Genomic DNA, 27,522 nt, shown 5'->3' with positions numbered 1-27,522 from the left:
CCGTTTTTGCTTACTTAATGCTCTGATATGTTTGTTCGAACATTTTAAAATTCACGTCTAAACTACGTTGGCCGTCGAAAGATTTCTAAACGAATTTGGTCAACTTACATTGATATATTAGATGACACCCCGTTGTGAGCGCCTTTTACACGTCGGCGTCTGTATTCTGTATCTTACTTTCCATAGGGGAAACAGCTGCTGCTTGAAAGACGCATTGTCATATATCAATAGCTATGCTGTGTGCTTTAAAAGCTTTTTAAAGTTGCCAGCTCACCGTAATATCCTATCTAAAAATATCCGGCTTAAAAAATAGCTAAAATTTATGATTCTAAGGATCACCGAAGGTGGCCAGCGGGTTACCAGGATATCGAGCGAATTTGAAATCGAATTTTGTCCTATGGTATCGCAACTTCTTGTTATCTCATGATAATTAACTAGCACCGATATTATCAAAACCAAGCTTATCATAGCCGAGTAGCGCGCGTCGGGTTTAAAGCGTAACCACAGCGAACAAAGTTTTCTATCTACCCAATATCGACTCTCTAGGATCCTAGTTATTGGCGTGTAATTTCTGAAAAATCCAAAAATTACTTTTACACGAGAGTTCCTAAAGTTAGGTTTAGGTTAAAAAAAAAAAAGCGTAACAAATTGTTCACAATGTTCTTGATTTGAAAAGTTGATTTCCAAATCGATAGTTAATTTAGAGACGAATGATAATTGCGTGTCAGATCATCCACAGCGGGCAATGAAGTATGCAGAAATTTCCAGCCTTTCCAAATATTTTGCACTTCGTTTTTTTTCTAGCATAAGGCGATCAGTTAGTTATATAGGAACACTCTGAAAGCAACAAGTTCGTAGAAGGACTGATCCTTCCAAAAACCACGTTTTGAATGAAGTAAATCGTACTAAACTCTGAGTAACATCTGCTTGTCATTTGTTCATGCGATCGACCTTTGTCCAATGAGCGTTTACTTAACTTGCTTATTTTTAGTCGCTACAGTACCATAGGACGCCAGATTCATAACCGTTAAAATCTGAATTCAACGATCTAAGCCAACTACCAATACTTTTTTAATGCATTGTTGGATTCCTAATAGTTACGTTAAACGATTAACCTGTATATCATTACTGTCCCTGGGCGCGAGTACTAAATATATGTCCCCTTATTCCTCAAATTACAAGCCCTTTTTCAACGTCTTAACGTCAAAACGTTTCAGCTCCAGTGAAACGACGTAAGAAAACAGGTCATTCAACGTAGAAAAAGATGCTGCTTGGACTGTAAACCCACGGCTGACTCAACTGTAAACCTACTTTTATCTTTCCTTACGCTCCTTCACTTTTTATATATACTGCGTACACTATTTTGCTCTTTTCTTATTTTTAGTCAATTTATTAGCAGTGCTACAATTTTGGTACAACAACACTATACCACTTGGTAGCACAGCTTAGCTGTGCGTCCTTGAATAATTCCGAAAAAGACGCCAATCAATTGCCCACCGCTTTGAGATAATCCATAACACCATGACGCTGACAAGATTAAAGAAAAAGTAACCGCGAATAATTGAGAAGGATTTAATATAATTTAGAGCAAAATTTATTGCTACAAGACGAAGTGTAAACGTTTTCTTACCATGGAGACTGCCTTGCATGTTTAACGAATGATGGCCGTTCTAAAATTTTCAGAAAATAATTACGATTTATACAAATCATAGCCCGCTATGTCGATGACAGAAGCTCCAACTCTTTATTTTGCTACAATAATGAGCCCATTAGTGATTCTATCTATTTCAAGAACATAGACAGAAAAAGGTAACGATCAACCTAAATGCAATTTGATATATCATATATTAACGCGAACAAGAGTTTTCATGTATGCGCGGACTATTTCGAAAGCGGTTCTAACAAGCTTTGTGATTTTTCGAAATATAGAAAATAGTACATTAAAAACGAAAGGTCGGGATTAATGGTTCTGTGTTAAGACGTATAAAATGCTTGTCTATAGACTTTAATGCAAACTGTAAGAAAATTACTACCTTGAGAAATTACATCGACAACGGTTAAGAGTTTTCACAACAGATAGGTTTAAAAATTGACCTTGTCAAGCATTACACAGAAGCCACTAAGTTTCTTTTTTAAAAAAACGTACCTTTTACATTCTCTGCCATGATATAGAGTATGGTATCGTCTTCAAGAAACAAGTGAATATTTCTAAAAGATACCGACGTTTTCATGGACGTTGTCTGATTTGGTCGTTGAGTAGCCTGTCTTTTTCATAGAATATCGAAAGCTGAAGTTGGTTCTCCAAAGATTATTCTGTTACTTGTCACGCCATTAATCTTAAGGGCGTGAGAGACAATAGCACACACTGGTAATGGTAGGACAGCAATAGCTTAATCGCAGTCGGAGCATGGGATAATTCACAAAATAGGAATTAAAATTCCTATGCTAAAAATAACGAGATAATGCTAGGTAGGGTCCAGTGTATATAATCTCTAGAAAATGTATGCGATAAATAAATTAGTAAGCAAATGGACGTTGCTGCCCAATGGTAAACGTACGTCGATGTCCTTCATGTATCTCTTTCATAATGTTGCATTTGCTAATGGTCAAGTGTTATCAGTGACTGGAAAGCTGTTTCTGCGCTCTAAGGTAAAAAATATGCCCTTCGAGCAAATTAACCTAGTGATACTGTTCGTATTTCTAAATTCTTGTAAAAAATATATTAGGCAATTTAAACACGAAGTCTGAGTTATTCTACGGCGATTTTGTAAAATATGCTGTGCTTTTGGGTTACAGGCAAACGTAAAGGCAAGTAAAGGGGAGTACATTAGTACGACATTCACCACAAAAGAGCAGAGAATTAACTTTCAGTTGGCGACTTTAACATCATACTGATATTGTGTCAGTAGTTAAAACTGGCAGAGGACCCACCTGAACAAGTTCGCTATAAACAATCCACAAAGTAATGTTAAAAGGGACAATTTACTTTTTAGTGAAATTAATATGTTTGGGTCCATTTGTATCCCACTATTGCAGCATCACGGAGTTCACAAACATTTGCAGTTACCTTTTTTGTATGACGTAACTACTCCATGTTTGTGTCGCATCATGACGTTGGGTGTATTCGTTCGGCTACTTCGTGTTGATCTAGCACCAAGGGATTTGTCATTGAAGGCCGACCTCATGGGAGTTAATCAGGCTACGTCCCTTTCTCAAATCGTGCTGCCCTCTCCTTGGGGGGGTACAAAACGGCCTGTTGGAGGAGGAGCTCCCTGGAGTCTCATCGCGCAGGACTTCACGAACGTTCCGTATTGAGCAATCACTTTGCCGACAAAGCCGTTACACAAATTGTACAACACTTCATTACACCGCGATTTCCTGTAAGTGTGTAACATAGTGTGTGGTTTAGTCTTATAAGGTACTTTGCTTCTCACGAATTTGTTGCTATTATCGACTAGAGTATATTTGTATTCGAGTATCGAATCTGAACTTCGGGAAATAGAAAGAAGCTGAAGATGACTAGCTCAGCATCTGGACAAGCTTGAAGTTGTCCGATGAATATCAAGACCGGTTACTATATAGAGTGCGGAACTCTCTGTAAGGGAAGTTTGCACAGTTAACAAATTACTTTTAGTAAGCCACGTTAAATTGTGGTTTACTAAAGGGTTGCATCTAAACTGAATAAACTATAATAACGATAATAGTAGCAAATTGAACGAAATCAGATGTATCCATACGAAAAGCACTTATTTAGGCAAATATTTCAGTCCTATAATTTGCTAAGTCAATGTGCTAAAAATAATATTTTCAGACATGTAGAGTTTAGTCTTTCTGGTCTTCTTGTGGAGTATTATTGATCGATTTCGCTGACATTTTACAGTATATAAGCATTCGCAATTATGATTGTACTTGTCGAGATTGTTAACTTAAGCATGCGCATGTGAAACTTTAATAGTGTAAATGTATACACGGGTCATATATGTCGCTGTCGAAACTGCAATTAGAGTATTATCTTGCTTGCGGCGAGGGTGTCGCTTGTTGCGCTGGGTCAACGCGCGCATTTTCGAAACGCATTTTCTGTCCCGGAAATGTCGTTACGAAAATATTGATGGAGGTAGTGTTCTATTCGTGATATTACTGTTCACTTTTGCCAATTATAAGAACCGCATTTTTTAATGTAGAGCATGTACAACTCTGTGTCAAAATGGCGATGATTTTTTTATAATAAGATCGACCACACGAGGCGATCCAAGAAGTCATGCGCATAGAACATTGTACAGTGACCAATTGATTTCAACGTTTCATTGATTATCAAGCCCATGAATGCTTTTTCAGACTATGAATTCCCATCCTAAGCCACGTAATCGTTGGCTGACTTTGAGCCTTAAATAGAGGGAAATTTTCTTAAAAATTAATTTCACATTTGCTACTCGCTTGTGAGTGGTGGAATATCTTTTTATGTCTATATTTGCAGTACAATTTATTTGTTGTGTAGATCTTTGCTCACACCTTCGACAATACTTGACCAAACATGCGCTTTAAGAAAGAGTAAGTTGAATGTCATGCGACTATGTATGAGAAACCCTATTTTATTTAATATTTAAGAAAAATTTAATTAATAAAGAATAATCGGATTTCGAACTGCTCTGCTATGAAAAAGGCGTTTGATTAATAATCATCAAATCTCGGGGTTGATATGTCTCCTGAGAGCTGAATCGTTTTTATTTAATAAATTGAGTTATTTAGTTATAGAATAGAGCTCACCGTGCAGTTTAGTAGCGTAAACATACTTCCATATTCGAAATTGGTCTCTACGTTATCAGAGGCATTATTTACCATTGCAGTATCAAAAAAACTAACCTAGTAACTTTCGGCAGTCTCTATTTATCAATCTCTATCTGCTGATAAAACTTGTTGTGCTTCCGTGACTGTGAGCAAAATCATTTCTTAGAAATACGCCAATTTATTTCCGTCGAAGATTTTCGTTTGCTACTAATTAACTATTAACAAGGATTTAGATACTTGTTATTCTTACAAGTATTGTTCGTAAAAAATAAACAAAGACGTTATTAGACGTTTGACCAAACAACTACGTGTCATGCAAAAAAACGAAACGCGTATTCAATCAGGATGAAAGATGAGCGTGAAAATGGTTTTGGCTGATATCCGATTCCAAGCCACATTGGCAGTATTTCGAAATATCCTATCGCAAAATTGAATCTATTGAAAATATTGATTACATGTACTTTGCTGCCATTCGAGAGGCACAGACGGTGCAGAAGGTTAGAAGGTGCTGGTCCAAAAATCTAACAAATAACAGACTAGTAACGAACTCAGTGCACAAATGGACAGTGGCATTATACAAACATTATGATGAAATCCGCACTTAAACATAAAATGGTACAGGCATATAAACGCACTCTAGATGAGGCACACTATTCACTTTTCCTGTTTTATCCATTTAGTCAACGTTCAGAGGAATTTAATTTATTGTAGCTGGCTTTCGTAATGATGGGACCTATAGAACAACGAGGATTTGTAATAATCATTTCTAATTGATCAGCTTTTTTTTTTTCTAAAGGACGTCCTTAAAAATATGAGCTAAGGATAGCTATTTTTACGTTGTTCTCCATATGCGAGAGATACTGAAACGGCAAAACAAGTAGAAAAGATAAACTATTATTTTTCATACTTCAAAATTGTTGACCCATTCTGAGACGTCGGGCAAAGGCTTATATCGCTTTCTCTACGAATGTTATCAGTACGTAAATTTACACATAAGCCAAAATATTACCAGAGGGAAAGTTCTGCAAACGCTTAAATTTCCTCTTTCGGAATGTCTACATACTGAGCGTCCATGATAGTGACACAATTGGTCCTGCCAATACTGCTTTGAGCTATAAATGGGCTTTCACAAAAGCTTTTGAAAAGCATTATTCTTGCGACTATGCATGTCGCTCCCCTATTTCTCACTGCCAGACCTTTTCAGCATATCGATATTAGGTCCATCTGATGAACGCCTAATGGCGGGGTAGCAAATTTAAGACTCGAGATAGTTAAATTAGCTCATACTCTATCAGGCTGACTCTTGAACAGTGCCCAAATATTGGTGTCCAACTCATAGCACGATACGAAGGTCCACTAGGTAGCACACGCATATTTAGTTCCCAATATAACCCCCAAATGGGGGTGAGAGGATGGCTTCTTTTGCTTTTCCTCTGTAAGTCATAATTTATTTTCCTAAACGAAGGATCGTGAGGGATGTGTTGGCGACGCGTAACGTCTAAATGGGAAAAATATCCACGGAGAGCCCATTGAAAGAGTTATTCCTTTCTAAAACGCGCGTGCATCTAGCACGCCGTTTAAGCGGAAAACTTCAACGGTGGCATATATTAGAGAGGGCTCGAAAGATACAACACAGATACTTCAAAGGCCATTTGAATAGTCATTTCTTAGCTGGCCAGACGGTCCTCGGCTTAGAAATGCGTGGATGGTCCATTCTGTTCTCAAAGTCGAGGTTCCATTTAAGCTTCGCATTGACATTCCGATTCTTCCAGTTATTCCGCAGTTCGCCCGCAGCGTAAAATCCGCTTTAATGTGTTTGTGAAAAAAGCTTCACTGCAGCGAACTCTAGCAGTAAATGTTGATTCTGTATCCTACTCTAATAAAACTGTATATATTCGTCTCTCTATCATAAAATGTACACTTAAAAAATGTACCCAAACAATGGGTCGACTGAGCCACTGGAGTTTGGTTAAAACTGAAATTTCTCTATGTTATATTTGTAAAATAAGTTTCAACGACAAGGCGCTCAGTTGTTTCTCTAACAATCAATCGGTTGCTCCACCCTCGCTCCACACTCGTTCCTGTTAGAGTAGTTCAAGACGTCTTTCTCGCACAAAAGTAAACAAGTACTAGCAGAAAAAAGGCGCGAAAAATTCATTCATTCAAGTCAGCTAGGGGGGTCCCACCGTAACTTGTGGAGCATTAAAAATGCTATGAAAAAGAAAATAATAATGAAGAAGCGAGGCTAGAAACGTACGTGTTGCATTTTCACGGACTTAACGCACTTACCTGTTATATACCCTGCCGATAAACAAATAGTAAGATCTTAGAATGTCCTTTACGATGTCATCATAGTGTGCCATTTCGCCTGTTTTATATCAGCCAACATGCGCTATGTGTCATATATGCTACATCCTCACTCAAATAGTCCAATATACGTTCGCACAGAGAATTAATATTTCGCTTGTACGGACAAAGGAATGCAATCTTTTTTTTTATACAGTGTAAAATATTACACATCTTCTTCAAGTTCATGCAAAACGAAGCAGTTATCAAGTTTGCAGGAGGTCTAAAATACGTGGAACATTTCATGAGAAAACGTCAGCTTGCAAATAAGTTTTATTATTATTATTATTATTTGCTAGTTGAAGTTAAATAGGCATTGAAAGAGACATCGCATGTATTTCTATATCTAAGATCAATCTAAATCGTCAGCATAATGTAATTTTCAAGTATTTTTATACCGAACTTGGATTAACTTGCATTTGTAAGCAACGCTTCGCAGTGAGTGAGCTATTTCTGTCATCGAATGCAAAACTTGTAGGCGGTACTTGGTAGGTTACAACAACAAAGATAACAACCTGCTAGCTCGAACGATGCGCATACCTGTTCAACAATATCAGTATCTATACTAAAAACACTAATAACTGTGTAGTATAGGGAAAAAAATCTACTTTTTGATTGCTTCTGCTGTATAAATACAAGTATAAGACATAAACATAGGATGAAAATAGGCTATTGTCAATAGCACGGGGTGAGGATGTAATGCAGTTTGAGCACAGTTATTATCTTTGTTCGGAACATTATTTCTGCGTCTGCTGTATTTCGTCACGATACTGTTAAATATGCATCTCACAAATGTACGCCGTCGTGTCCAAACAAAGCAACATACTTCCGTGCGCTTACTTAACTGTTCATATGTTGTACATAGGTTAGGTGGATCTAGTTCTGTTCCCTTACCCATTTTGAGGTACCTTAAAGTAAGAACCTTGAGTGAAGTAAGTGCGGTCATTCGCACTGTTCGCACGTCCTGCCTTTCTTCGAATAGCCTGTACGTGCCCAAGTAAGTTCAACGCTACGTCTAGACAAACGACCTCTTTCGATACATATCCGGTTGCGTAGGTTCCATCGCGCTCCGCCGTAGCAACGCGACTGGTATTACCCCTGAAACGACGTAAGTCGTCTGTTCACGAAGCGTCCGAAGAGTGGCAAAGCATGTTGCCAAGGAGCCCTGGGGCGACAACCCTCAAGAACGGCGATGCCAACCCCCGTGAACCCACCCTTGCCATGTTCGCCCCAATGATGACTTAGATAGAACCTCCAATGGCCAGGGCTTAAGAGGTGAGCTTGCATTGTGTATCAATCACTCTTTGTCATTGCCATTACGAATCAACACTATAGGACCAGCAAGCAGAGACTGCGTACTCCTCTACGAAACACCACCAGGCAAACGTACTAACGACCAATTCAGCCTATTTCATCCAGCAGGGCTAGGTCCTTAAAGAAGTGAACGCAATGCCGCGAAGTGAACATTTAGATGCGATACGGAACTGTTGCGATTAAGGGAATAAAATTACTATAAGACGATACATAAGAAGAGACTGTGTGTAGCTGAAAGTTATGTTGAATTTGGCGTTTTGCATGGAATATTATCTTATATGCCGCAAACGCTGCTATCCTAATAACACCGTTAGGAACAGCGGATAATAAACGTATTTCTAATAAAACGTGATTGTCCACTGTAGGAGAAAAGCTAGAATCTCTTTGGCTCTTTGTAGCCAGTCTTTATCTCATAAAGAAACAGTGAACCTCATCGCAGAGTGTTAATTTCTTGGTATTCATCAGATACTGTTTATTAGTTATGTGGCATTGACCATGTATGTGGACAAATCCGAAATTACCACCAAATAGTAATAAATATTAGTAAATAAATGACTAATAATATTGATGATTTTCCTGCGGCATCGGGACTAGATAGAGGGCGTGCGAGATCGGTCCAGAAGTATCGCTACCTAGGGTTAGCTAAAGACAGGGTTTTGCCGGCATAAATGATTCATTTGAAATACGCGTAAAGTGAATGTCGGCGGACTAATGCTGCGATTCTATTTATATTGTCAGCCAATGATTTAGGAAAAAGATTTTAAACTTCTTACGGCGCTGCCTTCCAGTAGCCTTCTCTTGGGGGAGGAGAAGCAGTAGAAAGTGCACAACGCCTCACTTAAACAGCGGGAACAACGAGCAACTCGACTACCGCACTTATACCTAAACGCCATAACACAAAATACATTGATCAATCTATTTTATTAAAGTAGCAAAACGACTACCTAGAAGTTAACTGTTTGGTGGTAGAATAGGACTGACTTGCTGATCAGAGACAGTTGGATCTCCATACTTCGATATAGCGATTCGTGGAAAATTCACCCGAAAAATCACATTAGTTACCGCTTTATGCAATTAAAGCAGCCATGTGATTTCTGTAAGGTCTAATACTGTACCTGTTTTTTGTGCTTTATTTACATGCGAACAATGAGCTTCAGAGAATGATAATCAAAATGTAAATCATTTTAGTGAAGGTGAACTGTAATTGTGTGCTTTTCTGAGATGCTTGCCTGATTCTAATGTACTATCAAATGGCACAGTCTCTTCCAGTGGGTTGTTGACCCACTACCGGTATACATCAACAAAACAACCCATTCCCACAAAAACGCTTATAATTCTCGTGCACTCGCTTGCTTGCATACGACGTGCTATGCAAATGGCTGTGATATTTTTCCCTAGTGATACCCTCGTGCCTAGCTAGTTTATATGGTTAGAGATTTTATCCGTATAAAGCGCAGCAATTTCTATTTGTACTCATAATTTCTTTGGACAATATTATGTGACGTCGACATTGAAAAAAAAAAAAAAAAAAAAAAAAAGCGATGACGTCCCATGCTGGCCTCTTGAAGTTTTCGCAGTGTTGTGAACATTGCGTTGGTATTAGTTACCGAGATCTCTTTATATATTGAACACTAGTAATGATTTTTCAAAAGGCATTTTTATTTTCATAGGGACGAACGAATCGTAAATGATTTTGCTCAAATGGTTGGCGTAAATTTCTTGTGCCCCCAATTATTAAATTGCGTTTCGTAGGATTGTTGTTAATAACTTATGTGACTGGGGACTTGCTCTTCAAGCATACTTTTCGTTGAATAAAAAAGAAAATGTATTTATTTTCCTTTTATTAAACGAGTATTTTTATGCCAGTTTTAGAATGTGTTAACGGTCGTAAAGGGCACTTGCGCAAAGTTTAAACCATACAGCTGGTCGATACTCGGAACAATTAAGCTAATTTAGCTGGTTTGTTTCGAAGCAGACAGGAATCTTGTTATGAGCCCGATCGATATTCGATACAAACTGATGTTGTATAATATATCTTTCATTTAGTTCGATACCGATTGTGTTTGGGCGTTCTTGTTAGCATCTGGCGTGCGTAGACATCCTCCGTTAGTTAACAATATTAGCACTAATTAAATTTGAATGTGGTGAATAGTTGAGCATGCTCGCTTCAGTGATGCCGCCTAAGGTGAAACGGAAACGAAGGCACCAGGCTCGAGACGAAGAACATTTTCTATTTCTATTATTAACCTGATCTGAAAAAAAAATTCAAGGAATTGTAATTCGTTGCCTGAAGGTAAAGGTAAACGTCAGCATTAATTAAATGATATAGATACATCTGGTTTATTGGCCGGGTATCGTATCTGGTTTTTTTTTAACTTCAAGTCAAGAGTGGGGCGTAATGACTATTTTTCACGAGGAAGCTTACTATAAAGCTAGCTTAAAAAAATTTTCCTTTAACTATTGTACCTAATTTATTTCTATTTCGTCCATGAGCTTAAAACTCGATACGCCTTAGTACATTAGTATGTCCTTAATGCGCATCAGTAATTTTAATTTAGTACTAAGACGATATACAACTTGAACGTAAATAGTGTTTTTAACGTTTAAGCGGATTTCGCCTTTTTGCCCTCGTACGTCTTAGAATTGTCGCTCTTTTTTTTTTACACAAGAAACCGCAAGCTTACGAATATTGTGCTGCTGCCTCATTGTTGTTACAAACCACGCACAATGTACGTTTCTTTGATAAATGAATAAATAGAAATGGGAAGAACTATCATCAAAAAAACGCTGAAAGAACGAGGTCGAGTTCGTCTGCTTCATGACAGCCCTGGCTGTGATTATCCTAAATATTTTCGATTCGATATTTCGAGAGATTCGACGAACGAATAATGGTAGGAAGAAAACTCGATGAGGAGGAACATCAAAAACCATTTGAATATAGTATTATCTAAAAATGCAATATGATTATACTACGTAATGTTGCAAACTAAATTCTTTAAAAGGCCATGGCTATTGCTCTATTTTCACAGTATTCTCAGGGCAGCTTCTACGTAGTCTGCTAATATTTTAAATCATCACGACAGTGATTTAATGGTATAAATGTCTTAGAGCTGAAGATCATATACTAAAAAAAAAAAACCAGTTAGTCTTACTTTCTCTGTCGCCTGAATTTTAAATGCTATATGTATAGGCCACAGAGAGGTGCAAATCCAAAACTGTGAGAAGTGTATATATCGTTTATGGTCCGAAAGTCCGAAAGAAATAGAAAAAATGGTATCATGTTTTCTGACTCTATTTCTGAGAATTTAGACTTACTTATTTTAATAATTTTTTTTTTTATATACAATATTGAACTACAAGATTGAGTGAATAAAGGTTTATTCTGTTAGAATCCGCTAAGCCATTTCCAAGTTAGAAAACCACCAAGCCTTTCTTTTTTAGAAGTAATTAAAAGGACAATTTGGAAAACATGAAACTCTTCTTCGAGCGGTCAAATCCGAGCACCTGTTCAGATACCCTTGACAACTAGCTGAAAAAAACGTTGGAAAACACCTGCTATCACATAAAAAAAACTACAAGTGTCAAATAGAAAAAGATGCTTCAGGAGGACAGTACAATTAAGTGCTACTCCAATAATCTTAGTTTATATTTTGTACAAAAGTTAGGCCTTTGCTATGACTCCGATACTGTTTAAGGCAGCTCGACATGAGTAAGCCGTAAAAATCTAGGAAAGCTTTTACGACTACTGCTACGACCACTTACATCGTCTCATAAATGAGAGGATAAGCTCGCATAGACTGATGCCCACCTATCCTCTCAGGATAACAACATAATGGAATAACGAGACAAACAACAAGTCGCTAACTGTTTTTTTTTTTTACCACTTTTGTACTGCGTCGAGCGAGCAAGGTGTTTTTTTTTTTCATAGAAACGCATGTACTCATATACCCCATCGGCAGAAGCAGTAGCGACGCCTTTCCATTAGAAATTTCGATACTAACTGTCTCACTCGTTAGCCGGAGGTCAATGCATCGTACTTTTTTGCCTTTAACATTGATTTGACCTATGCTAGTTATTCCTAAACGAAAAACGGCGGATCATCGCGTAATTCATGCAGCAAAAAACAAAACAGATATGTACATTCACGGCAGTATATCAGTAATCACCAGCTTGCACTGACACGGTTGGTATTTCCATAAAAAGGGAAGAATGGGCATAATAGAAACACAATTGGGCTCAAGAAGGATAGGTTGTTTGTTTCTAGATTTTTAAGATTCCTTATGTACACAAGGTCGTTTGCTTTGCCCACAACTAGAACAATGCTACTTCAACGAATTTGACTGCATTCTAAATTGGAAGAACCGGTTGAGCTCTGTCTGGTTTTAGTAACACGCTAAACCCTTCTATTAGTTCATATACGAAACACAATTTTGCGACGATAGTTGACCGTTTATGAATCCTCTAGTGCGTTGGTGAAGCGAATGAGAGAGAAAGGTCGCCTTGTACTCCCTAGAACAAATTCGACACTTTGATACATTGAGATGTTTATTTATGTGCCGTATAATAACCTGTTAATAGTCTTATGATGAAAATAGCCGCGGCGTATGATCCTTAGAGTGTCCATTTACGAAAAAAAAAAAAAAAGCTTGTCCTCGCTATAGCTTGGACGATTGAAGAAGGCCGAAAGTTGGTGTGATAGTTTATTTTCACATAGTCTATTATATATACACGCAAGTAAAACAAATGAAAATAAAATGAAGATAGAAGAAGTTTTTGTTTTTTTAAGTTCATATGCACCTGAAGCGCTTACTTTTATTGCATATGAAAAGAGTTAATTCAACTCAGTAAGACAATTTATGACAGAAATTCGAACTCACTTAAATAAGATGTAAATTGAATAATTATATGAAAAAGGTGTAAATATTTTTAGCCGTTATAAGTAGTCGTTACGATGTTGTATTAACATATATAATAATGTTATAACATTATATATTATATAATTTTATAATGATAGTAAAGAATGCTTTGTGCAATTGATTGGTGCAGGTTTTACTATTATTATTTACGGAAACCTAAATGCCATTAAAACTGCAGTTCTGTAGGTTCCGAAAATTAAGTTTGTATTATATTAACCCAAAAGAAAATTTGATAGCTATCTGAATCGTTTAATTTTTCTCGTCTAATCTTTCTAATCGTTAATCTGAAATTAAATTACAAAAAAACTTTTTGTTCTTGAGGCTACTAAATGGCCGTGCGTGATTGACAAGGTAGCCGCAAAAAAATTTGCAACGGAGTATTGTAACTGTGCATTCCCGGTTACCATACTCATTTAACATATCGGCGCGCAAAATTTGAATTTTTTTTTATTAGGATTGCAATATTCCTGTTCTTAAATCGTATAATATTTCTGTAGGATGGTCCCCACTATTTGTTATTAAGCTAATTTGTACAAACTTTTTAGGTTAGATTAAATGGCCGTGTAGTAGACTTTTCTTGTGCTTTTATGTAGATTAAATAGTGCGTTATGCTTAAATAAGTAGCGATAACGATTTCGCTTATTAATAACAAAGAAAATTGTGACTCCCGGTGTGAAGTTGCTATTCATACCAGCGTATTGCCCGCTGTGATCATCAATGCCCACAGCTGTGATCACCCTGTCATCGTAGTCGTTCCCGTAGTCATCAATATCATCGTCGTGTGCGAGCGCTTCGAGTGTTACTATTTATCCTTCCGGTCCGCCATGAACCTCAAAACGTCTGGCTGTGCTTCCGTCTGGGCATGTCTAGTGGTGGCGACAGCGGTGTTTTCCGCCCTGGCGTGTGCTGCAGGTGCACAACCTTCTCCAGGAAGACAACAGCAACTACAGCTGCAGGTAACCGAACTAGCACAAATAGGCGTTTTGGGTCTCATGAAACTTCGTAATAGTAAGTACAAATTAATTGTACGATTTAAAAAAGTAACGGACGTTCTCCGTCGAGTGAGTCAAAATCAGGACTTTGAGTACCATTTTACTAATTTAATCGTTTTCGAAGACAATAAGGCATTTTTCTTTGGAAAATAATTTCCACAAAATGGGTTCTGCCTGAAAGGTCCCTTCTTAAATTCTTGGATCGTATAATATAATGATGCCATGATGTCAGATCAAAGCAGATCATGGCACGTTGCTTGAGCATTAACCAAACTATTTTAAATAAGTAATACAAATTCTTTGTCATGTGCGGAAAGCATTTATATGATTTGGATAACTGTAAAGTCTTCTTTCTACCTCGATAACGCAAATCGTGGTTAAGGTTCCTTAACGTAAAATTCTCACCTTTTCACGAGGCCGATCTTTTTTTTCAGATCTAAAGAGTCCAATGAGCTTGGCAATTGCTTGCAAAAAGATAGCAAGGTAGAAAAGATAAATTCTGCGTACTCATATTATAAACACACAGCGACTGACGGCAATAGAACGTACCCACAGTAAACAATTCGAGAACCGTATAAGGTTCCCGTGACGGATAGAAGTGGGTATTCTGAGTTCCATCTTCAGCCACTACATTGCTGAGGCTATTTAACTGTACAACAACAATCTCTGAATCGATTAGATACTCCAGATATTTTAATAATAGATATAATATTTTTCCGAGAATACTACCACGAAAGAAGAACGCATTCTTCCGTGTCGATTAGGATGTTAAGTAAGTCATCGTTTGCTGCAAGTTAATTTAGCAATTCCTATTGCGGTCTGTTTGTGGTACCTACAAAAACTCCGCTTTTAATGGTACTCGTATTCGAAGCGGCAGCAACAACATCAGACGTAACTAAATAACTAGACGACGAAGATATAGTCAATGTATGTGTGAAGAAAGTACGTGCACGTGCACCAGTGACGTGCCTGATCATCTTCTACAGCTATCACCATGACATGTAGGAGATGAGGGTTGGGTAGGCATTAATTGGTAAACTACAGTTTGTACTTCTATAAAACCATTTTATACTTTATACTTCGAATATTATGTCCGGTATTGCCATTTGGCATTCCATCAGACGGCTGGCTATCAGCATGAAACAAAATCTGTCTATATCTGGGTTTGAACTAGGACTACAGCGTGTGCTGTAAATTAGAAGGCAAATTCGTTATCCACTAAGCTAAGGGGGCAAACCGTTCTACCCTAGAGAACCTTAGCAATTCTTGGAGATCCATGTCTGTGTTTTACTTGTTTTCTTTATGCACTCTTTCAGAGGTTTCTTATAGCACGCTCACAACTCACTTGATTTCATTTTCATAATTCTTTTTCCATTGGAGCTATTTTTTTGAGCGCTGGCAAATATAATAGTTAAAAGCTTCTTTCGGCTCTGCTTGGTGGCAGTGATCAGTAATAAAACTATTCAAATAATGTTTTATCGGATTTAGCTACCGCAGAAGAGCTAAAGTGCTTTAGCCCGGTGAAGCTGCACCTTCTGCAAACTAAAAAGTGACGTATTAATAACGATTTCTTTTGAAGGCTCAGTATGCATATAATTTATCACTGCCTGTTCTTCACTCCTCTGTCGCTTGAGCCCTGAAGGCGTAATTGTTTATATGAATGGAAGTGACTACACGAATACACCGCCAAACCTTTGACACTCTTTGTAGCCTTCTTTCTTTTTTTAAGTGGCGAGCGTTTTCATGGCTACCTAGTGTCACTGCTTGGTATTTACTATGACTCTATAAAGTATGCACCATTGTTTTTAACAGCGGTACCCGCTTGCTCCACATTTTCCTTTGTACCTAGCTTTGAAAGCTACCTCGCCGCCAGGAAAATCTTAGGTTTAATCATATGCTGGACTAGAAGAGACTCTGCTTTCTGCCGGTGTCTTCTTCGATATTGTTTCTTTTTTCAGTATTCTCATAACGTCCATCACACATTTTCCGGGGCCGCAGTCAAGCTCTCCTTATTTTGGAATAATAAATGGAAATCTTAGTGCTTTTTCCAATTTCCTTTCCTTGACGGACAGTGTGCAGTATTCTACTATACATGAGTCGTACCGTCGCGTGCGTTAGCGCGTCATATGTGACGCATGAGTTATTTGGCGCCTTTCTTATCTTTTTTTATTTTTATTTAGCACTTTCGGTTATCCTCTTTGTGTGAATAAGCCCTCGAGGTCATCAATTTTAGACATTACATTAAGGAGTTCTTTTCACTGGGGATTTTTCTCATTTTAAATATGAAAGTATTCTTGGAAACATCCACGATCAGTAATAATTTGCGTACAGGGACATATCATTTCTCTTATGCTCATCACGTACTGATCATTTATTCTTTGGTATCAACTTTGTAATTTACACAGCGGCCCTTGTTGTGCTCGACCACTTCTGTTTTTGTCTAGATGTGAGTACAATGCAACGAGTTTGCCAAGAACTTGTTCGCTACCGAACGTTTAAGCTGAGAAATATTCCAGTTATTGAATTAATGTTATTTGAGCAAGATTAGTGAATATAAGACGAACCCGCAGGCATGGCCTTACGGCTGCCTTACGTTGCTAACTCGTTTCCTCTGTTCGTGTTACATCCGGCCTTATGTCAACGATAGTATATAGTTACACTTATCCCGGTGTGGTAACCTTAACCCGTTTCCTTTTGCCAGCCTGTTTTAATATGAACGGACACTTTTTGTCTTATATTTAAACAAAGCTTTCAACTGGCATTTATTGCAAGTCTGTTCAAAACCCTGTTGGAACTCATTTTTGTCCCGAAAAAAAATCGACAAAAATTAATCGCAGTTTTGGCCATTTTAATACTGAGGTATCAAGACAAGTATTACTTTTATTTAGCTTGCCGAGATATATTGATTGAAAGCAAACATATCTTCCCTCTATAAGACACCGTAGTAAGTTTTTATCCTTAGAACAGCTTAAGCGTTCAACTTCGGACTGAGGTATAGTTATATGAACATACATTGCGTTTCGATCTAGTTCATCAAGAGCTTGCGATTATATGTCCATACCGTCTGTATGCACAAAGAGGTGCGGAAAATTCCCACTTCAGTGTCATGCCTGCTTCAGCTTCTATTTTTACGCAGCAACGTTTTAGGTCATTTTAAGCGTAGGAAGCTGTACTGCATTTGTACTTTGAAAGCTATCAATTGGTGGTAAAAACTGGGCCCAAGCTTGCACAGAAGAAGTGTTTTCATTATTCCGGTGTCAATCGCAGAAAACATTTGCGACAAACAATATATCATAAGTAAGATGTCCGCCAAATCGGACACTGCAACGTTATAGATGGCAGTCACCAAATATTCAATTAAAAAAAGTTCTCTTGAAACAGATTTGGCTCCGTTGCCACACAGGGCAAATAAATACCACTCTTGGTTTTTGCATTTTCATGCCAAAATTCGCATTTTAGGTTTCTTTTTTTAACTCCGCCCGTCAAGATCTATCGATTGTGAGCAAAAATATTCCTGTCTACATAAAACAACATGCTACTTAATCTTCACATTTCAAATGGCATTTGGGCATATGAGCATGTCTAGCGTTGTTTCGATTTAGCCCGTCGAAAGCCCTTATAAGAACGGCCGGGAGAGAGTATAAAGAACGGCCTTCTTCCCTGTATAGACTTTTATATAGAGATTTGATTACCATTCGGCCAGCAATGATAAAGTTAAAACCTATTTTAATATGAAGAAAAAATGTCATCAGCAATTCCGCAAAAAGTCCCACTTATGAGAAAAAGAAGAAACTGCCTTCCGCCTACCCCCGGAAAAAAGATTGGCCATTTCAAAAAATAAACTTAGGTGATTTATATTTCATCATTTATGAACCATTTGAGTAAATTTACATTCGAAAAAAGTGAAAAATCGGAAATGTTCTATTAAATCCAATTTTGCATTTTCTCACTGAGAACAACAAACAATTTCTCAACGTTAATGATTAACGGTTAACCCATTTATTTGCCCAACTTACCCAACTTACGAAAAGTGTCCATCAAATCGGCTCCATCTTACAGGCAGTTAAACTTCTTTAATCAAAAGATAACTTAGGATAGTAGCCAGATATCCTAACTGCTATAATATAATAACTCGTTTTGCAATATATAATAGATTAAACACGACATAATTCGCGTGAAAACAAGCACTTGTTCATTTGTTAATAATACCAATGCGGACAATGCTGGTGGCCACTTCGATATTTCTAAACTGAAACAGCGTTGTTTAAAAACACGGAAAGTAAGAAAGAAGTTGCTGGCCAGCTAAACTAGCATCGCGCTCTATATAAAAAAAAAAAAACAGTACTTCACCTAATGTCTCATGATTTAGTATTCGTCGAAGGTAGCAGTGGGTAGCACTAGATTGGTATATCGGGACTAGTTGAAGCCTCGCTCAAACATATCGTGTACAAATATTCAGATCAAGACTGGTAAGCCTATCGCAAGTCTTCGTAAGAAGTCCAAATTTCCAGGAAGATTTTTATTTTGAATTAGACGATCCTTTGAAACTCCCATTTTTACTATGAAACGCAAGATCTCCGCTCACCAGGTATCACTCTATGCTATCTCTCAAATCAAGCAGGAATGGCAGCTTATCAAACAGTCGAATAAGTGTCTGCGGTTTTATCCATATTGCTGGTGGTGAGGCCAGTATTTGGTGCTAATCTTGTACGAATCGCGTGTTTGAATCTCGATACCAGCGGAAAGACGGATATTCTTACAAAGAAAACGATTATGGGAAGCTCTCGTGAACATCCCAAATTTGTTGAAAGGGAATTTCCTTGCAATATCTAATGAAGAACCGATGAAAGCGAGTCAAATCGAGTAGGTCATATAAGCCACGCTATTAAAGGCACAGGTACAGATGGTGCAGAGGCTTAAAGTCGGAATGACGGCCATGGGCCTAGACTACACTCGAGGAAGTGAAAACCTTATGTTATACTGGCTAGGTAAGTAGTGTTTTGGAAGCTAAACAGGCGATGTCCTAGTTTTTTACATACATCGTCTGTCGTTATTCGTTGAGTTGCAAAAAGTCCCCTCGAGTTGACACTTCTCAAACGATTAGATTCTAGGACTCGCGGCACGTCCGTTAACAAATAGAAAGCATGCTATTTCACAAACTGACATGCCTGACGTATCTAATTAGTAAACTGTTGTTTTTTGACTACAGGACGAACTTCGCTATAGAACGGATAAACTAAGAGTAAGTAACATGGCTATACGAAAATTTAATAGAAACTAAACAGAAATATTTACATTTTTCATTAATAGCTTAAGCATAAACAGATGCCTACAAAGTCGAAAAGCAATGTATCGTTTTTTTTATTACCGGCTATCACTTTTAACTTTGTCATAACCCGATGATCAGAACCTTTCAGTAGTTTTTAAAACAGGGATTTTTTAGAGACTGGCACAACCGATTGTTTAAATAGGGCTTATGTTAAAGCAAGAGCACCCTGAGGCAGAGTATAATGTTGTTGTTGTTAAGCTGATTAGAACATCCAATGGTTTACTGCAGTATTATTATAAACCTTAAAGGATTACATGGTTTATTCAAGCAGAGACTTTTTTTTATTCGCTGCTTTAAAGTTCGCATTCGACTATGTGGGTAACATAAACTTATTTCGTGTGTTGTAATATTCTCTAATTTAATTAACTATTTTAGGAACTTTTGGGTAGGCCCATTGTAGAACTGGGTGTGTCTGGTGGACCAGTTGGCCTACAGAAGCGACCATTCTGTAATGCCTTCACGGGATGTGCCGGTAAGCGCGCGCCGTTTGCCCTACCAAGCAGCGATAAGCAACGCCTTCGTTTCTTCCGGAAGTTCAACACCATCGATAATTTGGTACGTCGTCCGGAACGACGACACGTAGAGTACAGGCTCGATTTGACGTCACTTTGCACTGAATCAATTTTTTCTCCTCCTGCTTTGGCTGCTCTTGAAGGCTCTTTATTATTTCTAATTATTTTTTTACTAAACTTCACCGTACAGAGAACAAATGATACGATGTATAATTAGGTCGGCCTTTTCTTTGCACAACAATAAAACTACAATAAATGATAGGCTATTCATACGCAGTTACAGCAAGTTAAAATAAGTTCGAATGATGTCGCTTCTAACACACCATTAATGTAACCAGCTTGTAAATAATAGCTATTTTGTTTATGTAGTACCCCTTCTTAGCTGTTATAGCTTAGGCGGTTAATGCAAGCCTGTGACAATCAATGCACGTAAATTACGTTACTAGGAAAAGGGTTTGTCCAGTTTCAGGTTCGTTGAATTTAGTGACGATAATTGAACTAAAGCAAATCGTAGTTAGCTTAGGGCTATTCGACCTGTCACAACCTAACTTATAGTTAAAGTTTCTGCATGTATGAGATAGTATGTTTTGAAAAACATGGCGCAGGATTCGGACGAATACGTGGTCGATAATACGAACTACGACCGGGAAATAATCCAGGAGTAGACGCCACACAGGCTCATCAAATGGCGGAATCAACAAAAAGATACGAATTTTGCCGGAAATGTAAGTAAATAATACAAATAATGTAAGCGGAGGAAAGCTACTTTAGAGCGTCAAAGTACCGGGCGGACAATTAGCGTTTGTGTTACCTGACCTTGAGTAATCTGCTCACCCTCGTCCCCCTCAACCCTCCTCTTTAGAGAAATAGATGAGGAACATTTTATATTTTACAAATTGTACTAAAGGGAGAACAAGGGTTGCATGATCGTCATATAGTATCAAGTATGACGTTGTAGAACTAATATTGTAAAATAAATAATCCTCAATTATGATGACGGATGGTTCGCCAAGAGCCTATTAGTTGAATGAAAAATCAGAAAAGGCACAGTAAACCCTTACGGAGTTTTAGGTGCTTCGAATTTCATAGGTACTGAATATATATATTTGTATATACTAATAACATCTATCAGACGCCTGGCTACCGGTTGCTAACGTTCGACGGGATTACGGGGTTAAATAGCGGCAATGTTTTTGGTATATTATTTCAGCTTCGACTGTTTTAGAATTGTAGTATATATAATAATAAATGTTCAAATGATGTCTTCCTAGCGAAACTAGTCACAAAATTTAAAGCTTTAGGTTTCATCATCTGAAAAAAATGGAAGGTTGCGACAAATTTATTTGATCGATGAGTTTTACTTTCAAGCGCTGCTATCCCTTGCATATTATTTAGTGGTTGTCGTAAGAAGTAATACTAGAACTTTACTGGTGACTTTTAACCTCAGACATATAATTTAGTTTTATTAAATATCGATTTTGATTTAAATATAATAAAATACAGATGATCAACAGGCCACAATGCATTAAATAAATTATGTTACAATCGTTATCAATAATTTATCAAAATTTTGTGGGCCGTCGATTTTGTGTATCATTTGCATATACTTTTGGGTGATAGGACAATTTCAGTGATACGGTCAACGCTATCAGTTACGTTCTGGTATAATTCAATTGGACCGTCCATTCATTGATTTTTTCAAAAGAAATTTTATCCACATACAGAGTCTCCCTACAATGTCGCGATCAGCTAGACCGAACCTTCCAGTATATCCAGAGTGTCCTCGTTCGTATGAGAGTTTCTGAACGAGTTGATGGGAAACGAGAAAGTGACTAACTTAAGCCAATAAAAAGGATGTATTTAGGTATACAAAAGTGGAGCTAGTAGAACGGAATACGTATAAGGATGCTTCTAAGGTGCAAATGTCAATTCTGGAAAAGTCGAATAAATACTAGCATATTGGCAATACTGGGAGGGAACTCCAAATCGGGAACGGTAACCCGTAAATTTATTATGTAGAGTTAAGAGAAACGAGGACCACGTGCATCGAGGTAATCAGAATACTTTTATGACCTAGAAAAAATTGTTGTTATGTGTTAGTCACTATGAAGTAAACAACGAGAAGCCCAACTTTTTTTTTTAAATATATATATAAAATGTATAAAACCGGACACATCAACGCACGTCTATATAATGGTGTTATTTACTACTGCTCGGTTTTCAGATATTACGCTAACGGAGCAGTAGATTCAATCTACTTCCAAGGCCATGTTTACTCTTTTACATTTATTCTACCAGTAAGGACAATGTGCTAAAGATGAGGCAAATTTAACCAAATAGCCTAAATGAGCTGATATAATATCTGTATCTCTGTGTCATCTTTGGAACAAAAATGAATGTGTCTTAGATTCAGCCTAGAATTATGACATCACTAAGCAACGGGCTGTTCAAACGATGTACCTTGATGAATCACACACACCGTACACTTATCTACACATCGTACACTTACATTACCTACAAATATACACAACGTTGGGGGCGTCAAATGGGTCGAAGTATAGCAAACGCGTTAATCAACATCTTATGTAAATATTTATGTCAAATTTAAAAAAAGATTGAAATAAAGAATATCAAATTAGTATTTTTTTTATACCCTAATGCCTTCTATTTCTTAAGATATTTGAAGCTCTATGCGGGTTCAGGGTCATAGCTTTGCATCTGCTTATTTTGTGGCTCTCTAGATATTCGGTGGAAGGGTGATGTCTATTTAGAAGACGACAATAAACTTGCTTCACTTTGTGAAACAACATCCTCTTTGCTGACATGTGCCTTTCAAAAACGTATATATATACACATAGCTAAGATAATAATTATCTGTTTTGGTGGGATTCAAATAGATGTTGATCAATATTGTATGATGTAGTATCTCTAAACTAGGAATTCTCTACTTTGCTTGCAGGACTCCAGGACAGGAACTGTCATTGAAAGAATGACGTGAAGCTACAACATAAAAAACGTGGTAACTTCGTTACTCCACAACAAGCTTATAGAGCAACGTGACAAAAACACAGTAACCATAATATGTGGATATTGGAAAAATATATTAGACATATTACTGACCTATGTACATTTTTATCAAAAAGATCAATAAGACAGAGGAAAAACGCCAAACTCTTAAGAGGTAAGCACTTTTGCGCAAAAAATGTATAAGAAGATTCTACTTGGAAGATAATTGTTGATTTCTCTGCGTATTTTTGTAGATAAACTGAGCCAGATAAATATCACTGCTCCTTCCTTATTCGTTTATGCTGTAACTATATGTGTCTCTGGAAAACGAAGCTGTGTATTTTACCCTAATATCGGTCGCAATGATTTTATGAATAAATACGCAATGCTCGATCTGTTGACAATATACGAACGTAATGCACAGTGTATTAGTTTTTGTCTTAATATTCCACTAACGACCCATACATATAAATTTCTAGTGTAAACGACGAAGAGGTCAAGTCGTACGATATTGGCTTCTAGTTTTTCTTAGCGTATATATAGAGAACACTCTTAACGAAGCTAATATCACTTGTACCCCCGTACGAGGGCACAAAACAAAAAACGGCTCGATGCTCTTCTGATGCTACGTCAGTGTGCAGAAGGTTTAAGTAGGCATCATTCAAAAATCCAGAACGTTGAACGTGTACTCGTATTTGAAGGAAGGCTGCCTTTCTTGTCCCTTCTGTTTCATAGACAATGTAGGTAATCCGTTGCGTTAGAAAAGGTGGACACGAAGCCGATCGTATGTATGAGTAAGAAGCAGCGGTGGAGGTTCGACCCATTAAACGCTGTTTCATTCAAGTTACGGCGGTTCTAGGTACGCACAGAAGATTCTGTCGAACGCAGGATTATGGTGAGAGATCAACGGTATTTGTCAGCTTTATAAAAGGATCAGATAAAAATATGGAAGAGATTTCGTTTCCTCTGACTATGTTGATAGCACAGCTTTCGGCTGTCAGCGACAACAACTTACTAGTGCTGAAGTGTGCATGGTATGATGACGTCCTACGAAAAACAATCTAAAGAAACCTCTAATAGTCGTTACGTAACATTAAAAAGCAAAATGGAGATTGAACAAAGCACGATATATTTCGATTAGGTGTGAACATACGATGATATTAACGTCTATAGTTATTATTACAATGATGTTTACTAGCGTGGTGTATGGCGATATGTATAGAGATACTCGTGAATCTACCAATTTGCCGCAGAGAAAAACGAGACGTTCTGAGGGAGGCAAAATGCTAGCGACATTATTTACAAATCGAATGGATACGAATACAAGACCGTTTCTTGGCTTCATGCCATTCAGATAGCGTTACCGAGATTACATGAACATAAGGCCATACTTTATAATTGGCATCTCTACGCTGAAGTGTTAGACACGACCGTATATGCGTTACCCTTTTTATTATTACCTTTACTCAACGTAAAAACGTATCACAGTGACACGAAGCTATGCGGTACAATAGATGCCGTTGATCACGATGAGGCGTAACATCAGCAATCGCCACTAAGTCATATGACGCCTTTAGATACATTTACTTACAATTACTATACTAATTAAATAGTAGCTACAGTACTAAGCCTGTGGAAAAAAGACGTCGAAATACAGCAGGGCTATAGAGCAAGCCCAAAATATTACTAACAATAGCATACATCCAAGAAGCAATGAAAGCGCATCATTAAAGCTTTCCTAACTTCGAATGTCTTTCTCGCGTTCCAGCGAGGACGAAAGCATGGTCGAAAGGTCGACGGAAATCAAGCGCTATAAGGAAGGAAGGTGGATTCAAGAATGGCAGACTTGAAGCAAAAGAAACGAAAGGTTTAAGGTAACAAACGAAAAAAAAAGCATGAAGAGAACACATAATATTCATATCGAAAAAGCCGAAAGTCACCGCCACATGAACAAAACGGGAAAGAAGCTGTAAGCAGATACAGGGTTCGATGGGATAACTAGCACAGGTCGAAATACATTCACATCAACACATGCGCTACTTTTATAGAACGGGTATTCCTCTGCTGTTACTTCCTGCGACACCGATTCTTGGGCCCTATATTCCTGATACGCAAAGGCGAATTTGCGGAAAGCCCTGAACCTTAGAGCATAGAAAACACACCTATATGCAGTACGCAGCTTCTGTGCACCGAGAGCGAAAAAAACGGGACGGGAAACCTATATTTCATAGGCATCATGTAACAAAATACATTGACGTTTCAGCTAGAGCCAGTAAGCGCTGAAGCTAAACACACTCTACCCACACTTCAGTTCTATCCAATCCAGTTTGAGAACAAAAAAACTATACCACCCCTGTCGTGGAAAGTACTCGGAGATGCAAGGGGCAAAGAAAGTTAACAGGTTAAGAAGCGGCAGGGGTAGCGATAAGGGCGGTTAAAATTGTAAAGGAGGAACTGATAAAAAAAAACCTTAAAAAAGCAGCTTACAGAAGTGTAATGGAGGAAACAGCATTGGTGACAACCTGAAAAACAAGGAACACATGTTGTGCAAATGGTGTAATAAATTTGCAATAACAATATTAATGTGAAATACTTCTGTTTTTTTTTTTTTTTTGTCAATTTAACTAGAATACATAGCTGCTGTGTACATTTTTGAGTGCATACACCGTCTATTTAGTTTAATGAACGCGACGAGAATAAAGAAGGTAGTGAACCTGATCGGTGCTGACCACTAAATACAATTCAGGACAATATTTTTGTTTAGTCAGTAAGGCGATATTTAATAAATAAATAAAATAAGATAAAGAAAATTGCTAGATCATAGATTTGACACTGGAATAGAAATGCGTCAGGTAAAATGACCACAGAACAAACTGCTGCTCAGCTTGCTGATGTACATGAACAGCATAAAATAAGGATCCTTGTATTAAAAATAGGTAAATACCTTTAAGGCCCTTTAGTAAAGAAAGAGATTACACACCGCCCAAATCATATGCGTCAGTAAGACGTTTTAGTGATTCGAAAGGAAAGCGCTGTTCACAGAAATCGTGACCTCAGCGAGCCTTTGCACGTAAATGTACTATCCTGTTTAATCTAAAAGCTATATTTAAGGCTACGTACATCTAAAGCATTCGTGCCATTTATTTTATTAGGATTTTTGACCCCTCAGAACCTCATACTGAACCGCTATCTATTAGTTGCATAGCTTTTTCTAATTACGTATTTTATCAAGCTGTCGCTCTAGAGTAGGTAATTGAAGTAAATATAATGCGTCTAAGAAAAGTAAACATAAAATATAAACTACGTATACTAACGTTTTCCCTGGTAGTTCTTAAAAAGAAGACTTGCCGCAGCAATTATACATGTAGCGATTGTTTACAAAATCATCATTATGCCTCCTGCCGTTTTTAATTATAAATATTGTCTTCAATATTTATATCACCTTCAACCATATTTGAATGTTTACTTTCGCTTATATATCGTTATCGGTATCTTTTTATACTGTACGCACCAGGTGGCATTATCTCAGAGTATTTAAAGGATCCACAACAGATATGTTCCCAGCAAGGTAACGTAGAAACAACAAAAAGTGAGCAGACTTTGATGTTTGCCAGGCGTCTTATGCTTAGTCTGTCGATTTTATCTCCAGCACGAAACCGCTAACACAGCGAAGGTATGAGAGCTCCACGTAAAGTGATTATGGGTATAAACGTAGCTGAGATCTGTCTACTGTAAACACGTCGTCGTAGTCTGACGACATTTTCACTATTTCTTAGTAAAGAATTATTTAGGATCAACCATAGCAACATTTGTTTACCATTACAACCTTATTTCTTTGAAGACCTGGCTACATCAAGCATTATTTAGAGACAGATTCCAAAACGAAATGTTTTATACCCCAATATGTGGTAGCCTCTCAACGCACCAGGAAGAAAATTTGACTATAAGTGCAGAATACAACAATTTTAAACGCTTCCTACATAGAGTAACCAAGTGTTTGAAAGGAAAGCCTTTTACTTCTGGAAAGTTGATAAGGACATATATCGTTAGTACTACTTTAGTAAGGCTAACTTATCCACATCTTAGCACATCTGTAAGCGAGACCACACAACATGGATAATCATGTGTTTCAAAAATTTTCTTTTAACTTTTACAAACTATAGCAAAAAAATGGGTGAATGAAATAGAAATTAATGTCATAACAATTATCAATACATCCATAGATTTTTTCTGCAATTAGAAGAACTTAACGAAATGATCCATTCAGGTAAAATTTGATTTAAAGGGAAAGTGATGATATGCAGAATGTGGCACTTAAATTG

At 37.5% G+C, this 27,522-nt stretch overlaps 1 protein-coding gene across 6 annotated transcripts; it reads left to right on the top strand.

Moving 5' to 3' along the window:
* The first annotated feature begins 3,023 nt into the window (after positions 1 to 3,023).
* On the top strand, positions 3,024 to 25,790 carry LOC111263999 (uncharacterized). Of its 6 annotated transcripts, none has more exons than XM_086969916.1 (8): positions 3,024 to 3,380; positions 14,040 to 14,317; positions 19,563 to 19,595; positions 20,058 to 20,237; positions 20,800 to 20,919; positions 23,154 to 23,213; positions 23,936 to 24,059; positions 24,969 to 25,790. In XM_086969916.1, the coding sequence occupies exons 2-5, from the start codon at positions 14,186 to 14,188 to the stop codon at positions 20,857 to 20,859; spliced, it is 405 nt and encodes a 134-aa protein (XP_086826042.1). In that variant the 5' UTR covers positions 3,024 to 3,380; positions 14,040 to 14,185; the 3' UTR covers positions 20,860 to 20,919; positions 23,154 to 23,213; positions 23,936 to 24,059; positions 24,969 to 25,790. The 6 variants fall into 6 exon arrangements, with proteins under 6 accessions (XP_086826042.1, XP_086826041.1, XP_086826040.1 ...); XM_086969915.1 differs by having other exon boundaries at positions 23,936 to 24,095; XM_086969913.1 differs by having other exon boundaries at positions 3,025 to 3,380; positions 23,154 to 23,375.
* Positions 25,791 to 27,522: the final 1,732 nt, after the last annotated feature.

Source organism: Varroa jacobsoni, unplaced genomic scaffold, assembly GCF_002532875.2.
Source record: "Varroa jacobsoni isolate VJ856 unplaced genomic scaffold, vjacob_1.0 scaffold_812, whole genome shotgun sequence".
NCBI classification, from domain to species: Eukaryota; Metazoa; Arthropoda; class Arachnida; order Mesostigmata; family Varroidae; genus Varroa; species Varroa jacobsoni.
This window is presented reverse-complemented; position numbering and strand designations above follow the sequence as displayed.